This window comes from Pongo pygmaeus, chromosome 14 (assembly GCF_028885625.2).
Source record: "Pongo pygmaeus isolate AG05252 chromosome 14, NHGRI_mPonPyg2-v2.0_pri, whole genome shotgun sequence".
NCBI lineage: Eukaryota > Metazoa > Chordata > Mammalia > Primates > Hominidae > Pongo > Pongo pygmaeus.
The window spans coordinates 54,612,301-54,633,088 of NC_072387.2; the positions used below are offsets into that span (position 1 = coordinate 54,612,301).

The window sequence follows — 20,788 nt, forward strand, 5'->3', positions numbered from 1 at the left end:
ACTGACACAAGTAGGAAGAAGAAGTCTGATACGTGGACAGTCAAGTTGATAGTGCATGGGTGCAAGTAAAAAATGAAGTGGGCTGGGCACGGTGGCTCACGCTTGTAATCCCAGCACTTTGGGAGGCTGAGGCGGGTGGATCACCTGAGGTCAGGAGTTCGAGACCAGCCTGGCCAATATGGTGAAATCCCATCTCTACTAAAAATACAAAAAATTAGCTGGGCATGGTGGTGGGCACCTGTAATGGCAGCTACTTGGGAGGCTGAGGCAGGAGGATTGCTTGAACCCGGGAGGCAGAGGTTGTAGTGAGCTGATATCGCGCCACTGCACTCTAGCCTGGGTGACAGAGGGAGACTCCATCTCAAAAAAGAAAAAAAAAAGTGAAGTGGTGCTGCATTATGGACTCACTCGGGTGACCGAAAGAGAGCAGAGAGGGAAATCGTCCCAAATAGGCAGAGCTTCAGTGTTGCATCTCATCATACACCTTGGGTGGAAAAGGTGTTTCCAGTGTTAGAATATGCAGGAATTCATGGAGAGTGGCAAGTGACATGACTGGAAAACCCCTCAAGAACCTGGAAGAAGAAATCTTGACAGATTGGAGACAAAGAGATTGGAGAAAGGGGGATGTGAATGGAACTATGAGAGTGGGCAGAAAGTGTGAAGATCTTTGTATCACTTATTAATGCCTAACCAGGAGCACTCACAACAGAATAGACATTAAACAGCTGCATAAACAAATGACTCAGCCAGTTGATGTCAGTCAGCCTGTGTCAACAGCCACCCCAATGCTGGCACAAAGGGCACTAGAACAGAATAGCCTGATGGCAGAGATGAAGTGTGCATGGCTCCAGCAGCACGGACTCCTCTCATTAAGGCTGATCTAGCTACTGTTGCTGCCCCATGTCTAATTTGCCAGCAACGGAGACCAAAGTTGAGCCCCGGAATCAGCACCATTCCTCAAAGAGACCAGCTAGTCACTTGGTGGTAAGTTGACTACATCTGTCCTCTTCCACTCTGGGTATGGGTTTATCTCACCTGCCTGTAGGGCCTCAGGCAAGCATCACCATACAAGGGCTTATGGGGTGTTTGACCCACTGATACAACATCTCACATAACATCCTATCAGATCATGGGCTCCACTTTACAACAAGGTAATTGCAGAAATGGGTCCATTATCATGGAATCCACTTAGCCTCTCACATACCACAATACCTAGTTGCTGCTATCCTTTTACTGAAATAAAAATGGTTTGTTGAAGGATCAATTGAGGTGCTAACTTGGAAGGCAACATCCTCCAGTACACACTTTAAATCAATACTCATATGGTGCTTTGTCCCTACTAGGTAGTATACATGGTTCCAGGAACCAAGTTGGAGTGTTTCCATATACCATCACTCCAAGTAATCCACTCGGAGAATTAGTACTTTAAATCAACAAATATGGACTCTGTACTTTTAAAAGTTCTGGTTTCCAGAGAGCATAGGAAGAGTTCCTCTAAACTGAAAGCTGTTGTTACTGTCCAGTCATTTCAGTTTCTTCATGCTGATCGATTATCAGGAAGGAGAGGAGTTACCATGGGTTTTCTAGCCGTGCAGGAAGGGTAATTGACTCCAATAATCAGAAGGATATTGAGGACTGCACTTACATACTGAATGTGGCAGGGAAGGATATGTTTGGAATGCAGCTTAGGCGTTCTGTAATATTCCCTTGTCCAAATTTGATGTATACAGACAATTGCAGCAGCCATGGCCCAAGAGGGCCCAGTGACTATGACTCAGATCGTTGAGGGTTGAGGGTCTGTGTTGTCTCACCAGGTAAACCACCTAGAGTAGAAGAGGTGCTAGCAAAGGGTGAGGGGAAAACAGAATGGGCAGGGGAGAAGAGGAATGACAAGTATTGGTTATGGCCTCAAGACTAGCTGTAGCTGTGAAGGTTGTAGTTTATTTCACTAACGTTCCTCTTGTATATTTCCTTTAGGAAGAGGGACCAAGCAAAATCCCAGAAGAGTTGATCTCAAAGCTTATTTCATGAAGAAAATTGACCTGAGTGACACAAAGGGTTGGACTGTAGTAGATGTCACGTTTTGCTGCCTAGATCTCCATCCAGGGATGAACTCTTATTTCCTCAGCTTCTTTGTTTCCTCAGCTTCTGGGAGGGTTGGCAGCTGACATTCTCACCTGAGTCCCTTTCTAGGACTTGCCCTTGCCTGAAGAGAGCTGTGTTGCCCAACATGATGCCTCCTCCAAGGTACAATCCACACCCACTGACTAATAAACAGGGGTTACAAAGGCATGCCTGCTTGCCCCAATTTGGGAAAACTTTACCAGGCCAACCCAGCCTCAAGGCTCTCTGCAGGAACAGGTGAGGCCATAGTTGTGACTACATCACAGTTCAGTTTCTCCTCTGCCCAAGCCTTCTTCCTTCATTCCTCCACAGATGTTGATCCTGAGATTCCTTTCCAGTAAACTTCCTCCATGCAATCTTCATCTCAGAGTCTCTTTCCTGGGGAAACTAACCTGCAACTGATACAAATGCCTATTCTGTGAGATAAAACACTAAAAGTACAATGCGAGTGGTATAAATATTCTGCTACAGAAATACAAAGTCAGATATCATTTTTGACTTAGGTAGTCAGAGAATGGAGATATTCTGAGTTCGACTTCTGAGATAGTAGGATTCAATAGGTGAAGGGAAGATGAGATGGTATAAGACTAACATAGGCAGAATTTTGCTAAACGAATTGGAGATGAAACATCATAAGTGCAGGTGCACAAGTAGAAAAGTAAAATCAGAGCTCAAGGAAGGGGAAGTGATCCAGCTGGGCAGAAATATGGGGCCTATATAGAGACATACCAGGAAATAAAGCCAGGTCGAATGGCAGGGTAGGACCTGATTGTTAAGGGTCTTAAGTGCTGGGGTCAAGATTGTGGTCCTTACTTAAAAGTTGGTTGGGCATGATTTTGGGAGTTGTAACAAAAGATGTGGCAAACTCAAAGCTTCCTTTTCATGTAAAGTATAGAGAAGTGGAGGTTCATATCACTAAATCACTGTAATTTCAGTGTGAACTTCTAACAATTTGAGCTAACCATGAGATAGGACACCTTATCAAGCAATGAGCTCTCCATTATCTAAACAGAAGCTGAATTTCAAGTCCATGTAGAGGAAGTCTTGTGTTGACTAGAACATAATATGTTTGGGGGGACTTTTCTTCTTTTTTACTGATATTTACTAACTTGGATATTGTGCTAAGTGCTTTACAGGTATTCTTATTTAATCCTCACAAGGCAGTATGGTAGATTATCTATTATATTGAAAATAATGGGCCGGGCACAGTGGCTCACGCCTGTAATCCCAGCACTTTGGGAGGCCGAGGCGGGTGGGTCACCTGAGGTCAGGAGTTCAAGACCAGCCTGACCAACATGGTGAAACCCTATCTTTACTAAAAATACAAAAATAAGCCTGGCGTAGTATCTCACACCTGTAGTCCCAGCTACTCGGAAGGCTGAAGCACGAGAATCACTTGAACCCACCAGGTGGAGGTTACAGTGAGCCAAAATCACACCACTGGACTCCAGCCTGGGCAAGAGAGCATGACTAGGTCTCAAAAGAAAGAAATAAAGAAAGAAAATAATGAACAAAAAATGCTGAGTGGACAGTATTAAATTAAAAAAATGTATTAAAGAAGGAGAAAAGTACAAAAATTAGTCAACAAGCAGAGAAAGAAAGAAAATATAAAGGCAAAAATGTATATTATCCAAATGAGGCCTCTTTCTTAAGAAGAAAAAATTGAGGAAATTCAAAACATAAGTTAGGAAATAGTGAGTAAAATTATGAAGTTAAAAATTCACCAAAAATTTATTGATAGGTCCAAGTTCAGTTTGTAGTGAACAGACTCTTCTTATGCAGAATTTGAGCAAAGTGCTAACAAAACAGAGTTAGGTAATGGGATGAGGGTCAGTCAGATCACTCTATTTTTGGAAACTGTTTTCATGACTGCTTCCCCTTAGTCATAGACAGGCTATATAAAAAGCTGTCAGAGTGGAAAGAGGGAAAGGATTTGTGAAATTTTTTTTTTCTTTTAGCAAGTTGTTAAGGTTCTGTAAAGCACCACCCTCCCAAAGGGATGAAGTTTCGGGGTGCACTCCCCTGACCTCAGCCTAGTAGGGGGACTTCCAGGAGATAATGAGAGAGTTTGATGTTTCCTCAAATTTATAGACACAAAGACTGGTGCCTGGCTTCTCCTGATAAAGCTAAACCTGCATGTGGCTGGTCTCTAGTTGGCTAGATAGTAGTAGTTAAAATGAAAAGAAACACTTAATGTTAGATGCCGTCCAATAGGGCCACCTAAAGTGATGGAAGGTTCTCAGCAGCAAGAGCCCAGAGGTAGAAGCAAGACTCTTAGGGGGTAAGGATGGAGTGGCAAGTGAAAACCTAGACAAAGAAGCATCTGTCCTGGTCCAGAGGCTTCCCCAATAAAGATGTCTCACACAACTCTAAGAAGTTAGAACTCGAGAAAAAGACTAACAAGAAAAAGAGGGGTGTGTGTGTGGAAGAGGTGAGGCAGTTGTTTTCCTATAAATAATGTTAAATTAAACTAAATTTGGTCTGAGGATGCCTCGTAACTTGAGTCGCTACATAACAAACTGCAACCTAACTTAGGAGTATTTTTTTTTTTGTACTAACGAGGTGAGTCTCAGCCAATCACAGCAGCTAAGCTACAGCCAATCCCATGTGGCCAACTGATCAGCCCATGCCCAGTAAGTCAACTGCTCACCTGTAACTACTCAAGCTGCTTCTGGACCTCATTTCCATTTGCTGTTTATAAGTGCTGCCTGCCCACCTTGCTGAGCAGAACTCTCTGAACTTCTTTCGTTTTTGAGGGTTACTTGATTAGAAAATTGTTCTTTGTTCAATTAAACTTTGCTAAATATAATTCTTTTAGAGATTTTCTTTTAACAACAAAGATGGGGATATTTGAATGATACCTTGGTTGGAGCTGACATTCTAATTTCTAAATTGAGGCTATTTGTATTTTTAGCAGGACCCAAGGACTGTCACTTAAAAGCAGGCTAAAAAGCCTTGAAATTTTCTAACTTTCCATGCAAGAGCAGTGATAGATAACCCCACTATGCAAAATGTCATGGGGCCATGAGAGACAAAAAATAAAGCTGTGTTTCAACTGCATCTCTGAATGATACGATTATAGCACTTACACAATAACCACTTGAGAAAAAAGAACAGCCTTGCACCAAAAATAGAATGAGAAGTACAAGCACAGTGAAGTAACAGGTCACTTTACACAAAAAGTAAAGTGAGACTCAAAGGGGACGAGCAAATTGCCCAAGCCTGCATGGGTGATAAGTAGCAGATCTGGGGCTTGAATCCAGGTCCTGAGCTTTTAATACCTATGCGACACTTCCTCTGTTCCTTCCCTTCTGAGAATGTGATTATGTTCATTGGGGTGTATCTCCTGCTATGGTTTACAGGGGAGGGTTCACACTTTCATCGTTCTGAAAGATTATTTTGAATTTAAAAAGCTGGCAAGATGTCTCTGAACAATGGAACATAGCCCAAGGCTGCAATTTTGTTGCACACATTACAGTGTTTTAAGGCCACTGGTGGCCTGTTCTTTGAGATGAAAACAATACATCAGTAGGAGCTAAGTGAAAGAGAGTAAACTGGTCTCCTGGTACCCAAATAATATGTGAAGTCAACAGAGGAACACATCCTGTGGTCTATTAATAATTCAGAAGCCCTTTATCCTCAACCCTCCTCCACTCTCTAATTCCTAAGTCTTCTTCCTAGTGTCTCTTACTTCCTCTTTCCAAATAGTCTGGGCTGGCAGTCTGCATTTAGGTAATCACTGCACAATACAATTACTGATTCTGTTTACAAAGATTCTTGCTAGTATTTTATTTTTACCCTTTATAGTGTTTGGCTTTTAAAAGCAAATGAATATGGAGTCATGATTTTTTGGCTGCCTTTCTCTTTGGCATATGATATTTATGCCTTTAAAACTTGTTGTTGTTGTTCCAGGGCATTTCACTGATGAAATTTATCAAAATGAACCTACAAATCAGCCACTAAGAAACTGCATGAATAAAAACTGTTAGTAGGAAAATGATTATGACAAAAAAAAAAAACAACAACAAAGAACAGCTTTAAGAAAAAGCCAGACTGTTAGCTTTTTTTTTTTTTTTTTTTTAGAAGGGTTGATATTCTCAACCCCAGCAATAATTTATCAAAGTCTGTCGCCCTGAATGAAATTAGATTTCCTTTTTAGCTTCAGGAATAGGCCATTCCTGGAAAAGTGGAGCGCAGAAACATTTGGTTAAAAAATTTATTTTTACTCACAGAAAGAGTAATTTGCAATGTTATTTCTAGTGAAGGGATGGGAACCAGGATTCAGATATTCATCTGTCTACAATACTGAGGTCCTCTTACCTCCTCTCCCCTGCAAAGGGACCCTCGCAGTATACAAAAGTATTAAATATTTTTAATGTGATATTCTTTGGTTAAAATATAGTCACATTCTCATTCCTTTTTTCAAGCATAAGTATCCGTCAGATTTCAGAGTATAAGCTGAAGCAACAAATAGTAAGAAAACCCACGCATGAAGATATGTTCTCACTCTTTTTTTTTACTATTTTATTGTTGGCTACTTCTTTTATTTGCATTATATTTAGTGTCACTAAGCTGCTATACATGTACTCATTTGAAGAGATGTGCTAAAGCTTTTGGTGTGTTTTGCTATTGATTATCCTATCCAAGAGTTTGGGTTACTCTACGATCAAGATGGCGGTCTGCGGTGAGCCCACCTGCCCACCAACCTCTGCAATAACCAGCTGAGGATAATTGCACTGGGCTGATGCCAAGGCCATGATTAGATCTGCTAGTGGGTGAGAACCATGAGACTGAACCTCTAATCCCGAACCTCTCTTCCAAGCTACTTTCCAAACCAACTGCTGCCTCCAACTCCCTTTGACTAAATCTGACCTCCCTTCAAACTGGCTCTCTTCCTAATTTCCAGATTTTATAGAGGCAATGCTGTGCAGTGCATGGAGTTGAAATGAGGCTAAAGTGGGTTTGAATCCAAGCTCTACCCTTACTGTTTGATCTTGGGCCAATTATTTATTCTTCCTGAGGCTCAGTTTCCTCCTTTGTAAAATGTCAGTAAAGATTCCTAGCATGTAGGATTTTATGCATTTAAAGAGATAACATTTCTAAGTGACTAGTTCAGTGCCTGGCACAAACACAGGCACTAAATAAGCAGAGGTTTCCTCCCTTTCCCCTAACTGTCAATGGTACTGCCACTGTGTACAGTAGCCAAGTTGGATATGTTGATACCAATTTTTCTCTTCTCCCCCTTTCCCTTAACTGAAGCCAATCATCAACTTATGGAATATTAGAACTAGCAAGAACCTTAGAAATCCTGACCATATGATTCACCAATAAAATACAGAGAAAGACATAAGTCACTGATCATTGCAGCAGTCTTGACCCCCACGTCAATTAAATAACAAAAATAATATCATTTGATGATAGAATTTGTTGCTCAACATTAGACAATCATATTGAACAAAAGAAGATCAATCAACTATAATCAGTTCAGTGATCATGTACAAACACAGCTTCAGGCTCACAAGTCAAGATCTATTTTCCAAACCGTTGTCCTATGGTTATTTATGACTGTGAACATTTTTTTGGTGGTAGAATGTTCCCTGTCCCTGGTATATTCCTTTGCCCTACGTCTCTTCTTTCTTGGTCATTTACTAACATGAGGAGAGGGATCTGTCTTAAAGATAATCGGAGGAGAAAGCGATCACAGAACCAAAACAAAGGGGAAAAAATAAGATAACTCCAAAGGAAACAATATCAATGTTTTAAAGCCTAAAAATTGACTACTTAATAAATTACATTACATGTACCCTGGAACTATTCACTCCATGCATTGCATGTGCTATAGCATGAGTTCATTTGTGTTCTTCTAGATAGTTTATCCTAAGGGAATCTACTAAGCAAAATAAGAATCAGGTAATAGTTCTTTATCACACAACTCTTCTTCCTTTCATATTCCATGCTAAATAATCATGCATGATCCAAACCTCCTATTTAACACTTCACCCTCTTCTTCCTCCTATGTTCCACGTACAAGGGGAAAATACATGATCCATAGTTAACTTTTTTTATGTGAAGACAGGAAGAATATGAATCATACATCAAGTTAGAGTATAAATAGTTACGTTTATAAAAGATTTAATTTCTTGAATCTCCATAGTCACTGGATATGCATATCATCCAAGGTTCTCCCAATAACAAAACCAGAGCCAGGAAAGAAAAAAGACCCTGTCTTTAGTGATAGCCCGTTGTGCTAAAGTCTACTTATTTGTCAGGGCAACTTGGAAAGTTCTGAAAGACCTGGCCTTCAAAGTTTACCATTTTGCCCACCAGCTCAGTGCACTGACTTGACACGACATGAGGCAAATAAGTGAGGAGAGTGGCCCACCACAGTCTAAGATTCTATTGGGTTACCTCTGAAACGCGAAGACATGCTGCTCATAGAAGAGAACAATGGGTACAACGACTGCGAGGCTGCAAAGCTTCATCCCAACAGCAATTTTCTGTACAAAAAATTTCTCTGAAGAGAAAAACCCAGATCATTGATTGCATAACAGCCTTCTTTACACACTGGTTAAAATATAACGGCATGTTCCCTCTTGTTCCTGTGGGTCAATCAACTTAGCTTCCATTTCTACTCCCAAAAAGAGAAATACTATTGGCTTAGTTAGGCTGTTGCTTGATAATTAAACACTCAAAAAGAGTATGATGAGAGTTGCTCTTAATTTAGACTATCTAGAAAATGTGTAACTCCTTGGGGAAGATAGGGCCAAGAATAAAAGGATAGTAATACAGTAGGATCTTGTCTGGTTTGTTGCAGAACAATAGCTATAGAATATTGACTAATGGATATATAGCCCATGTTGAGGGAGATCTACCATGAAGTAGTATAAATGTCTTCCCTTGCCTCTGACTTTTTCAACATTTTAAATTTATGAAGACATAAAAAGTGAGTTCCTCAAATCTGGCTAATCCAATCCAATGTTGAAGTGCAGTTTGTAAGGATGATTACAGGAACTCTGTTCAAAAAGATGTTTCCTTGACCATATGGAATGATGGGCCCACCCCCGATAGGAATACTATTTCATGGAAGCTGGTTCAAGCAGTACAGACATCAGGTCACTTTGAATCTCATTTATTTAAAGGTCACCATGATAGCCATCAATTAAATCCAGGCCCATCCCCTATCATCTTGAAAGTAGCATCGAATAACATTTTGTCTAGTATGAGGCCATATCCTACCCTCTGTAAGTGGGTGGAGCCCTCTTCCCCTACATTCCCATTGGTTAATGCACTTGAATGTTCTTGAAGTCAGAATTGGCAAATTTGCAAAATAAATCGGCCTGCCCACAATTAACTTCTGAGAAGAAAATGATTTTTTTTTTCTTTTTTTTTTTTTTTTTTGAGACAGAGTCTCACTCTGTAGCCCAAACTGGAGTGCAGAGGTGCAATCTTGGCTCACTGCAACCTTCACCTCTGGGGCTCAAGTGATTCTCCTGCCTCAGCCTCCCAAGTAGCTGGGACTAGAGATGTGCCCCACCACACCCGGTTAATTTTTTTTGTATTTTTAGTAGAGACAGGGTTACACCATGTTGCCCTGCATGGTCTCAAACTCCTGAGCTCAGGAGATCCACCCGCCTCTGCCTTCCAAAGTGCTGGGATTACAGGTGTGAGCCACCATGCCTGGCCAGAAGAAAATGATTGAGATTTCAAACTTTTCCTTTTGAGATTCAAAGCTATTGAATGATATTTAATGAATTAAGGTGACCTCCATGTAACCACTTGTTGTATAAGAAAGAAGAAGAAATAAGAAAATACGTGTGTGTCCGCTCATTTGTGGAGATAGAAACACAAGAAGGATAGACTAGACATCAATGAGACTGGTTATCCACAGGAGGTGAGTGGAAACACAGTGGAAAAGACAGGATAGAAGAGACGGGGAGGGATGCTTCTTTGGGTGAAGTTTTTTGAATAGTTCTGAACTTTAGAACTACTCTGAATTTTAGAACCATGTTGTTTTCCCATATGTACTTAAAACAAGCAAACAAATAAATTTTAAAAAAGAATACAAACAAAAACAAATGAACCTGAGTTTCAAATGAATAACATAATCACACTGAAGGAGAGAGAGAAAAACTAACGTTATCTTTTTAACGTAAAAGTTAACTTTAAAATAAACAGTCAAAATAGTTAAAATATGCTAATAAATTCTATGAATTTTTGTGCTACTTATTTTGTATCTGTGTTTCTTCTTTATTTTATGTCCTGTTTCCTCTCTGGGGAAACAGAAACAGGATACAAAAGAAGCAGAGTGCACAAAAAATAATAAATTTTAAATTACATTTCTTATTGCTGAAGCAATCTTTTAAAAGTTCCTATAGCAAAAGTCTACAGGTGATAAAATCTTTTATGCTCTGTATCTTTAACGATAACTTTCTTTTGCCTTCACTTTCAAGTACTAGTTTAGCTGAATGTAATATTCGAGTGTGACGGATGCGTCATTGTTGTTTGACATTTCCTGTTGCATGGTAGGAATCTGCTGCCCAGGTAGTTGTTGTTCCCTTGCAGTTTAGCTGTCCTTTCTCCTTGGTGACTTTTAAGGGATTATCTTTATCCTTGGTGCTTCTCAGATCCATTACTCTGGTCTAGATGTGGATTTAGTTTTTATTATCTTGCTCAGTACACAGGATGTACTTTTGATCCGAGGATTTAGACATTTCTTCAGTCCTGGAAAATCATTTTATTATTTCTTCAGCTATTGTATCTCTGCTAGTGCCCTGTAGGGGCTCCTGTTGGAGCTTCTTGATCTATCTTTCATGTCTTGTAACTGTCCTTTCATGTTTTAAAAACTCATCATCTTTGTCTCTGTATGCTGTATTCTGGGTGAGTTTCTCAGCACTATCTTCAAATCCACTAATTCATTCTTTGAGTCTAATTTAGACTACATAGTCAGTTGAGGTGTTTTAAATAATTACCTCGATGACTATATAAATCATTTACAGCTGGTTCTTTTGCATTTTACCGATTTTGTTTTTATACCAGTATTTTAAAATATCATTTAAGATTTTTTTCAATTTTTTAGTGGATATGATTCCTTTAGATCTCTCATTGAGAATCCTCAGAATACTTATTTTAAAGTCGGTGTTGCACTGCTTTATGAGGTTAATTATGTTTGGGTGAATTCATGTTCTGAGTATTGATTTTGTTAGCTGCCTTTATTGGTATTTGAATTCTTCTGTGATTTGGAACTCTGGTCTGCAGGCTCATTTTAAGTAGGAAGTCTTCCTTCAAGTAGGAAGTCTTTCACTTCTTTCTCTCTTCACCTATGCTCTCTGCTTGGCACATGCCTCCAGGAAGTCCTTGCGCTTCCAGTCCACAGCCCTGTCTTACACTGGTTTTTGGAGTGGATTTCAAAGATGCAGTCACCAAACAGCAATGACTTGACTTAATTATTGGCTTAGTTACTCCTGGTGTAGTTACTTCTCTGTCTCATACTAACTAGCAGCTACTTATAAACTGGTCCTAGGTAAAAGTGAGCAGCATTTTTTTCCTTTGTATTAAGGTACATGCAGTGAAATGCACAGATCATAAGTGTACAGTTAGAGTTTAAATATATATATATATAGTGAAGTGTTTGTTCGGATCATTTCCCTGGTTGTTAATTGGATAGTTTGTCTTATTACTGATTTGTAGGAGTTATTCACATTTTCTAGACATCAGTCCTTTGTCAGATATATGTATTGTAAATATATCTTCCTTTGAGAAGTGCCTGTCAAATTCTTTTGAACATTTTGGAAAATTTAGTTGTTTGTCATTCTATTATTAACTTGCGAGAGTTATTTATATATTCAGGATACAACTCCTTTGTCAGACATATACATTGTCAATATTTTCTGACACTTTGCGGCTCCCCCATTTTTTATTGATGTCTTTTGCAGAGCAAAAGTTTTTAATTTTGCTGAGTTCAATGTATTAATTTTTCTTTAGTGGTTAGTGCCTTCTGGGTCTTGTCTAAGGAGTTTTGTCTAACTCAAGATCATGCAGATATTCTTGAAGCTTTATAGTTTTGACTTTTAGGTTTATGATCCATCTCAAATTAATTTTTGTGTATGTTGTGAGGGAGGGATTGATGTTCTTTAATTTTCCATATAAATATTCAATTGTTTTAGCATCATTTCCTGAAAACACTTTTCTTTCTCCCATGGGATTGCTTTGCCATCTTTGGAAAAAATCCATTGGCTCTGTACGTATAAGTCTACATCCATAAGTTTGCAGTAATTTTTTTCCTCACAACAATAATAACTAGAGTGTGTCTGTTTTATTTCTTATCTCTTTTTTCTCCTTATGTTTCAATCTGGATATTTTCTATTGATCTGGCTTCAAGTTCACTTATTCTTTTCCCAGCAGTTCCAGTTTGCTGATAAGCCCATTGAAAGAAGTCTTTATTTCTGATATATTTTTCATTTCTGACACTTCTATTTGAATTTTTTTTTTAGAGTTTACTTTTCACTGCTGCATTTCCCATTTGTTCATACATGTATGAACAAAGATTGTCTTTGAGCAATCTCTGCATCTGGTTCTTTTGACCATTTTCTCTTTTGAAGATGGGTCACTTTTTATCCTTTTTCATATACTTGTAATTTTTTATTGAATCACAGATGTTATGTATAAAAGGATAGGATAGACTAAAGTAACTAGCAGATAAGCCCAGAATAGGTCCCATATCTTCTTCTCTCATGCCACCAGTGTGAAGGATTGAGCCAATCTAGGCTGCATTTGAGCTGGTCTAGGCTTTGCTGTTATTTTTGTTAAATTTTATTTGTTATATTATTATAGCAAGATCAGATTATTTCCTCTAGCCAGCATTGAGATCTGAGTGCCTGGAGGGTTTGTCTTAGTTCTCCTGCCCTGCCTGCACCCATCGTCAGTCCCAGTGCTCCTGCGCCATAGGAGGGGTCTCAGCTCTCCCGCTCTCCTCTTCCCCACCAGTAGCCACAGGCAGCTACTGCCTCCTATTCAGCGTAAGGCTGGGTTCATTATGGGTTTTCTCTCTGTTTTCCTGCCCTGACCTCAAATGTCAGCAGGCTCTGAGCTTCAAAGAGGGTCAGCAGGCTCTGAGCTTCAAAGAGATCATCTCTCTCCGATCTCTTGACTCTTCCCCAGTACAGATGACCACTGTCTTGTTCTCAGTCTGGGGCTCAGAGTCCTTTGAGATTTGTGATGGTTAATTGTATGCATTAATTTGACTGGGCCATGGGGTGCCCAGATATTGGTTAAGCATTATTTCTGAATGTGTCTGTGAGAGTGTTTCTAGATGATATTAGCATTTGAATCAGTTGATTATAAAACAGGCCCAAAGAAGGTAGACTTCACGTAATCCACTGAAAGCCTGAATAGGAAAATGGGCTGAGTAAGAAAGATTTCTTTCTCTCTGCCTGGCTGACTTTGAGCTGGGATATCAATCTTATGCCTTCAGACTTATACTAAAACTGGAACTTAGACCATCTGCTTTTCTGGGTCTCCAGCTTGTCACCTGCTGTTTTGGGGCATTCTCAGCTTCATAACCATGTAGCCAACTACTAATAATAAATCTCTTTATATACACGTATATACACACACACACAAACACATATATATTTATACATACATATATCTCCTATTGGTTCTCTTTCTCTGGATAACCTAGACTAATAAAGAATTGCTTCCAATTTTCCTGCTCTGCTCTCAGACTTTGGCAGACCAGCATGTCTGTGCGTCAGACAGGACCTTTTCTGCTCTCCTGTCCCTCCCTCAATTTTGGTTCATTAGTTTCCTTTGCAGCATCAGCTGTCTGATGAGCTGCAAAAATTATGATTTTGGAGGTTGTCCAGCTTGTTCTTACTAAGGTAGGAACAACATTTGTCTGTACCTTTCTGTATCCTAATGGAAGCAAAAGTCTGGCACAACTTTTATTGCTTTTTTTTTTGTTTTTTGAGATGGAGTTTCGCTCTTGTTGCGCAGGCTGGAGTACAATGGCGCAATCTCGGCTCACCACAACCTCCGCCTCCTGGGTTCAAGTGATTCTCCTGCCTCAGCCTCCCGAATAGCTGGGATTACAAGCATGTGCCACCATGCCTGCCTAATTTTGTATTTTTAGTAGAGATGGGATTTCTCCATGTTGGTCAGGCTGGTATCGAACTCCCAACCTCAGGTGAGTAATCCCAAATTGCTGGGATTACAGGCATGAGCCACTGCACCCAGCCTATTGCTTTTTGATTCCACAAGCTGGGAAGAATGTACTTGGTCCCTGGCCCTGAGCAATCAGCTTACCCGTAGCACCCTAGTATGTCTCCATGACGTACAGTGTCCACCACTGCCTGTCTCATGCCATCAACACCTGCCACCACTCTGCATTTACATTCCATTTCTTGTATCTGAGATTGTCTCTCATTTGCTGTCTTTGGGGTTTTGTCCTTTTATATCTTTTCCTCCAATTTTGTGTGATTGGGGAGAGGTGCGGAAAGTCTCATTAAACCATAATCTCTTTGAGTTGTCTTGACGTGGAAATCTCCCTCCCTGCATTTGTCTATGGATCTCTTCATTAGAGTAAATAGGATATTTATTTTCTTCTCTATTTTTATTTATATTCCTGTAGTTTGTTTTTCTCTGTGTCCATCTTCAATTGCTTTTACTTTCTAGTGCTTTACTTTGTATTTCTCTCTCTTTTCCTAGTTTATTTCTACCTTCACCTTTTTATATTAATCTTAATATAAAATAATATTAAATCTTAATATTTAACACATTAAATTAATCTTTTATGTTAAGATATAATATAAAATCAATTTGTTCAATTATACTTTGAAGGAAATGAAATCATTTTGGTGGTGAGTAGAAGAGGTGGGGCTAGCATTTGAGCTCCTTCTCCAAAATGTCCCTCCAGAGAATGAGACAAAGAGATTGCATTGGTGTAAATCTGACAAGATTTCCAATCCACTTCCCAAGTCATTCACCTGTCTAAGTGACCTTCATTACTCACCTTCATTTTGGGTCTGAGTTTTTCTCTCTCCTTGCTTTCACTATCCTCTATCTGTCTCTCCTCTCTCTTGCTCTGCTCATTCTAGTGGTTGTTTCTTGGCCCCAAACCTCACCTCTGGTGCTTCACTTTCCAAAGAGAAAGACTAGACACAATACATAAGACAAGAATATGTACAAGGAAAAAAATATGAACCGTGCCAGTAAAAGTCAAACTCTCAAATAACTTTTTACTCCACTCTATGCTTTGTATGACTTATACACCTAAAATAAAATGATCCACAGAAGTTAAAAATAGAAGATATGTAGAAGGAGATATCAATGAAACAGAAACAAACACTGGGGTAAAGAAATAAAAAGAAATGAGCTATCAAGCCACAGAAAGACCTGGAGGAAACTTAAATACGCGTGGCTAAGTGAAAGAAGCCCATCTGAAAAGGCTACATATAATATGATTTTAATTATATGACATTCTCAAAAAGGGATTCAGGTGGGAGGGAGGGAGGAATCAGTAGGTGGAGCACAGAAGATTTTTAAAGCAGTGAAACTACACTGTATGACGTAGTAATAATGAACACATGTTATTATACATTTGTCAAAAACCGAAGAATGTACAACACAAGAGTGAACCCTGGCCATGCATGGTGGTGTGTGCCTGTAGTCCCAGATACTTGGGAGACTGAGATGGGAGGATCTCTGGAGTCCGGGAATTGGAGACCAGCCTGGGCAATATAGGGAGGCCCCATCTCAAAAAGAAACAAAAAAAACCAGTGAACCCTAGTCAAACTGTGGACTTTGGTTAATCATAATGTATCAATATTGGTTTAGCAAGAATTATAAATGTATCGCACTAATACAAGATGTGAATAATAGGAGAAACTGTGTGTGTGTTGGGGAGTGGATGAGTGTAGGAGAGTGAGGGGACATGTGGGAATTCTATCTTCCAATCGATTTTTCTGTAAATCTAAAGCTGCTGTAGAAAAAGTAGTCTATTAATGAAACAACACAAACAAAAACATGGCACTATTAAAATCAGACAAAGCAAAATTAAGCTATGCAATTCAAAAAGTGTGACAAAGATCAATTGGAATTGACAACAGATTTAATTAATACACAACAGTCATTAAACTTTATGAGTTGAAAAATACCTCAACACCGTAAGACAGAGTGAAAAAAAAGAAAAAGAAATACCATTATAATATAAAGCAAAACATGATAGAAATATCAAGAAGAAATAAATAAAAACACAGGAGAAGACTGTAGCACACTCCCATTTGTCTAGGATGGCTTAGATAGACAAAATGAGACATTGGGAATATATAGCCCATGTCTCAATGGGAAACAGATGCCTCTTTCTGCATAAAAATTTGACCTTCACTTATCTTCCTTACTCTGTTCCTCTAATAACTTGATAAAGGTAAAATGTCAACTATGTCTCTAGGCAACACTACTTTTGGTAGAAATAACTCCTGTTGGATAAATTGCATCTGGACTCAGGATAACCATAAATGATTGGGACAATCATTTGGGACCTCATATCTGATTGGGACATCATAGCTTTCAGTTCCCCTGAGTGTGCTGACTCCTGTAACTCCATATGCCTCCACAGGGACCCTGAAAGCTGCATCTATGAAGTTATTACAAGATATTGGCTACTGTGGTGCATGGAACTTCTAGGCCAGGATGATTCTTACACCTGCCTGATGTGGATCTTCTTGCTTCACACCTGAAACATCATTTGGGAAGCCTGGGAAGCGGTGTGGCTGCTGCATGGCTGCTCCAAGAACTACTCCTGTGGGAGAGGAGCTCCCAACAGTGTCTTACCATCAAGCTTTGATTTCTACCTTACATACCTCTGAATAAACTGTTGCCAATGAGGCTGATGGAAGTCTTGTGAGTTTGAATGCCAGGTTGAACCTAAGAGGATTCCCTGGTGAGCATTGCAAGATGGTATAATCAATGTTATTAATTTGTGGGGAGTTTAATAAAAGTATTGTTTATATTGGTGTGGGAAGGGTATAAAGAAATTACAAGGTATGGTGCAGTGTCCCAAGAATAGTAACATGGGGCGCTGAAAAGATAGGGAAAGGAAAAGAATGAGTGACCAGAACCTGGTGATGGAGCCACAGGGGAGGGCTGCCTGGCTGGAGCTGTGACTTACCATTGAAGGACTCAGGCAGTTCTTTTTTTTCTTCAGACAGGGGCTTGCTCCTTCATGTAGGCTGTCGTGCAGTGGTGTGATCATGACTGACTGCATCCTCAGCACACAGCAGCATACCGGGCTAATTTTTGTATTTTTATAGACAGGTTCTCTCTCACCAGGTTGCCCAGTCTGATCTCAAAATCCTGGGCTCAAGCAATCTTCCTGCCATGGCCTCCCAAAGTGCTGGGATTATAGGCATAAGCCACTGCACCCAGCCCTCAGGCAGTTTTTATTAATTCTGCAGGAAGGGAGCTGGGAGAATAAAAATCCTGACCTCATTTTCTTTCTTTCCTTTGTTCTCTTGCTTGAGCTTCCCATGGATGAACTCAAAGAATTCAGAAATTGAATGATATAAATAACAAAGTTAAATTAATAGACATGTATTGAACTTAGTTTTTAGAGTATGTATAATTTTCCCAATTTTCTGTGAAATTATTGCAAAATTTGACCGCAAACTATAAGGCTACAGTTTAAAAATATAATAAATTCCTAACTGTAAAAATTTTCTAGGTTAAATTCTTTGATCACAAAGCAGGCAAGAAATGATTGGTGGAACAAACTAAAATACTAGCTCCATGAATGAAAAGACCTACATGGATATGAGAGTAAATAAGAAGGAGTTAGCAGCGATGGGACTTTGTGATTGACTGGATATAGACAATGAGGAATATAGCGAAGGAAAAATGATTTCCTGATTTCTGGCATGGGCAGCTGAGTAGATGGTTATGCTACAAACTAAGAAAGGAGAGAAGGATAGGAAGAGACGGGCCTGGAAGAGTATGGAGTTTGAGATGAGAAGAGAAAATGGAAACTCTAAGGAGCACAGAAAATTAAGGCCCAAGTGAAGAAAGATGAGCTTGCAAGGAAGACTGGGTGATGACAAGTGGTGTAGGAGAGAATCCGGGTACTCTGTTTTGCTGAAATGAGAAAGACGGACATACAGATGCATATAAAGTCATATAGAGGCAGATATATTTATACTTGAGGAAGTCTGGACATTGAGTAAGTTAGTGCTGATAACTTCTAGTTTCTTAGTTAAGAAAGAGATAAGGTTATCTATACGGAGTAAGGAGGAACCTGGTGGTGCCATTGCTACTACGGTGTAATACGTCACTACTATTACTATTAATCATGGTGTAATACCTAAAACGTAGTGGCTTGAAATAACAATAATTATCTTTTATCTCTCACAGTTTCTCTGGGTCAGAAATTTGAGGATAAGGTGGTGAATGATTCTGGCTCAAGGTCTCCCATATTGTTGTGATCAGTGGCTGGAGCCAGAACAGCAGAGGGCTAAGAGAATCTAGGGATTGGTCAGATGTCGCTTTCATTTTATCTGGCTTTGAGACCTCTCCATGTGAGCTAATTTAGGCTTCCTCATAGCGTGGTAACCTCCAGGTATGTGAACTGTGTAGGGGTTGACGCTTCCAAAAACAAGTATTCTAGCAGGCAAGGTTCATCTTTTATGCTCTAGGCATGGAAATTACATAGCGTCACTTTCCCTAAAATAAGAAAGGATATAGCATGTTTGGACACTATGAACCAGTATCACCTAATTGACATTAACAGACCATCCTATCCAGCAATGGCAGAATACATACTTTTTCAAGTGTAGATGGAACATTCACCAAGGCAGATCATATTCTGGGCCATGTACAAAAAAAACTGAGAAATTTAAAAGGATTAAAATTACAGAAAGCATGCTCTCTGACCACAGTGGAATTAAGCTAGAAATAGAAAACAAAAAATTATATAGAAAATCCCCAAATATTTGGAAATTTTTTATTTTTTATTTTTTTAAATTGTATTTTTTAACCAATGAAAAATAATTGAATTATTTGTGGAGTACATAGTGTTGTTTCAATACATATAATGTATAGTGATCAGATCATGGTAATTAGCATATCTGTCATTCCAGACATTTATCATTTTTTGTGTAGGGAACCTTCAATATTATCTTCTAGCTATTTAAAACTACATAATATATTATGGTTAATTACAGTTTTTCTATCGTGGTATAGAAATTAGATAATAGACTCTTTTAAAGTCCATGGGACACAATGAAAAATAATTAGAAAAATTAGAACATACTTTGAACTGATTGAAAATTAAAACACAACATATCAAAATTTGTGAGATGCAGCTAAAGCAGTGCCTACTGAAAAATGTATGGGATTAGATACTTAAAAAGTAGATGTTAAACCAATGTCCTAAGCTTCTGCCTCAAGAAACTTAAGAAAAAAAGCAAGCAAAGTAAATCCAGAACAAGTAAGGGAACAATAAAGATAAGATTAGAAATCAATATCGTAGAAAAAAGGGAATTATAGATACAACCAATGAAACAAAAAAACTGGTTATTTGAAAACAGCAATAATATTGATATAGGCCTCTGATCAGACTCATCAAGAACAAAAGAAATAATATACACACTACCAACATCAGGAATGAATTTGTAGGAACATTCCTACAAATCCTACAGACACTAAAATACAATAAGAAAATATTATAAACAATTTATGCTTATAAATTTGATTACCTGGGTGAAAAGTACAAATTCTTTGAATGATTCAAACTGTCAAAGGTCACTCAAGATGAAATAGATAACCTGAATAGCCCTGTATCTATTAGAGTAATTGAATTCATAGTTTAAGATCTCCTTTCAAATAAATTCCAGACTAGATGGCTTCTCTGGTGAATTTTACCAGACATTTAAGAACGAAATAATGTGGTTCTCCTTGAAGAGGTCCTTCACGTCCCTTGTAAGTTGGATTCCTAGGTATTTTATTCGCTTTGAAGCAATTGTGAATGGGAGTTCACTCATGATTTGGCTCTCTGTTTGTCTGTTATTGGTGTATAAGAATGCTTGTGATTTTTGTACATTGATTTTGTATCCTGAGACTTTGCTGAAGTTGCTTATCAGCTTAAGGAGATTTTGGGCTGAGACAATGGGATTTTCTAGATATACAATCATGTCGTCTGCAAACAGGGACAATTTGACTTCCTCTTTTCCTAATTGAATACCCTTTATTTCCTTCTGCCTAATTGCCCTGGCCAGAACTTCCAACACTATGTTGAATAGGAGTGGTGAGAGGGGGCATCCCTGTCTTGTGCCAGTTTTCAAAGGGAATGCTTCCAGTTTTTGCCCATTCAGTATGATATTGGCTGTGGGTTTGTCATAGATAGCTCTTATTATTTTGAGAAACGTCCCATCAATACCTAATTTATTGAGAGTTTTTAGCATGAAGGGTTGTTGAATTTTGTCAAAGGCTTTTTCTGCATCTATTGAGATAATCATGTGGTTTTTGTCTTTGGTTCTGTTTATCTGCTGGATTACATTTATTGATTTGCGTATATTGAACCAGCCTTGCAAACCACTGCTCAATGAATTAAAAGAGGATACAAACAAATGGAAGAACATTCCATGCTCATGGGTAGGAAGAATCAATATCGTGAAAA

The 20,788-nt window shown here is 38.9% G+C and overlaps 1 protein-coding gene and 1 long non-coding RNA gene across 3 annotated transcripts in view; one reads left to right on the top strand and one right to left on the bottom strand.

Moving 5' to 3' along the window:
* Positions 1–8,629, bottom strand: part of CPB2 (carboxypeptidase B2) — a 53,228-nt gene extending 44,599 nt beyond the window's left edge. The window contains exon 1 of the mRNA XM_054446686.2: positions 8,533–8,629. Coding sequence (XP_054302661.1) covers positions 8,533–8,606 — 74 coding nt within the window. The 5' untranslated portion in view covers positions 8,607–8,629. The remainder of the gene's footprint in view (positions 1–8,532) is intronic.
* LOC129011585 (uncharacterized) overlaps positions 1–19,586 on the top strand; it is a 64,536-nt gene extending 44,950 nt beyond the window's left edge. Inside the window, exons 3-5 of one of the 2 annotated variants that reach the window (XR_008493368.2) lie at positions 695–984; positions 1,978–2,361; positions 16,739–19,586. This is a non-coding gene — a long non-coding RNA (uncharacterized LOC129011585). Of the gene's footprint in view, positions 1–694; positions 985–1,977; positions 2,487–16,738 lie in introns of those variants that run through there. The other variant, XR_008493367.2, reaches the window with a different exon arrangement.
* Positions 19,587–20,788: the final 1,202 nt, after the last annotated feature.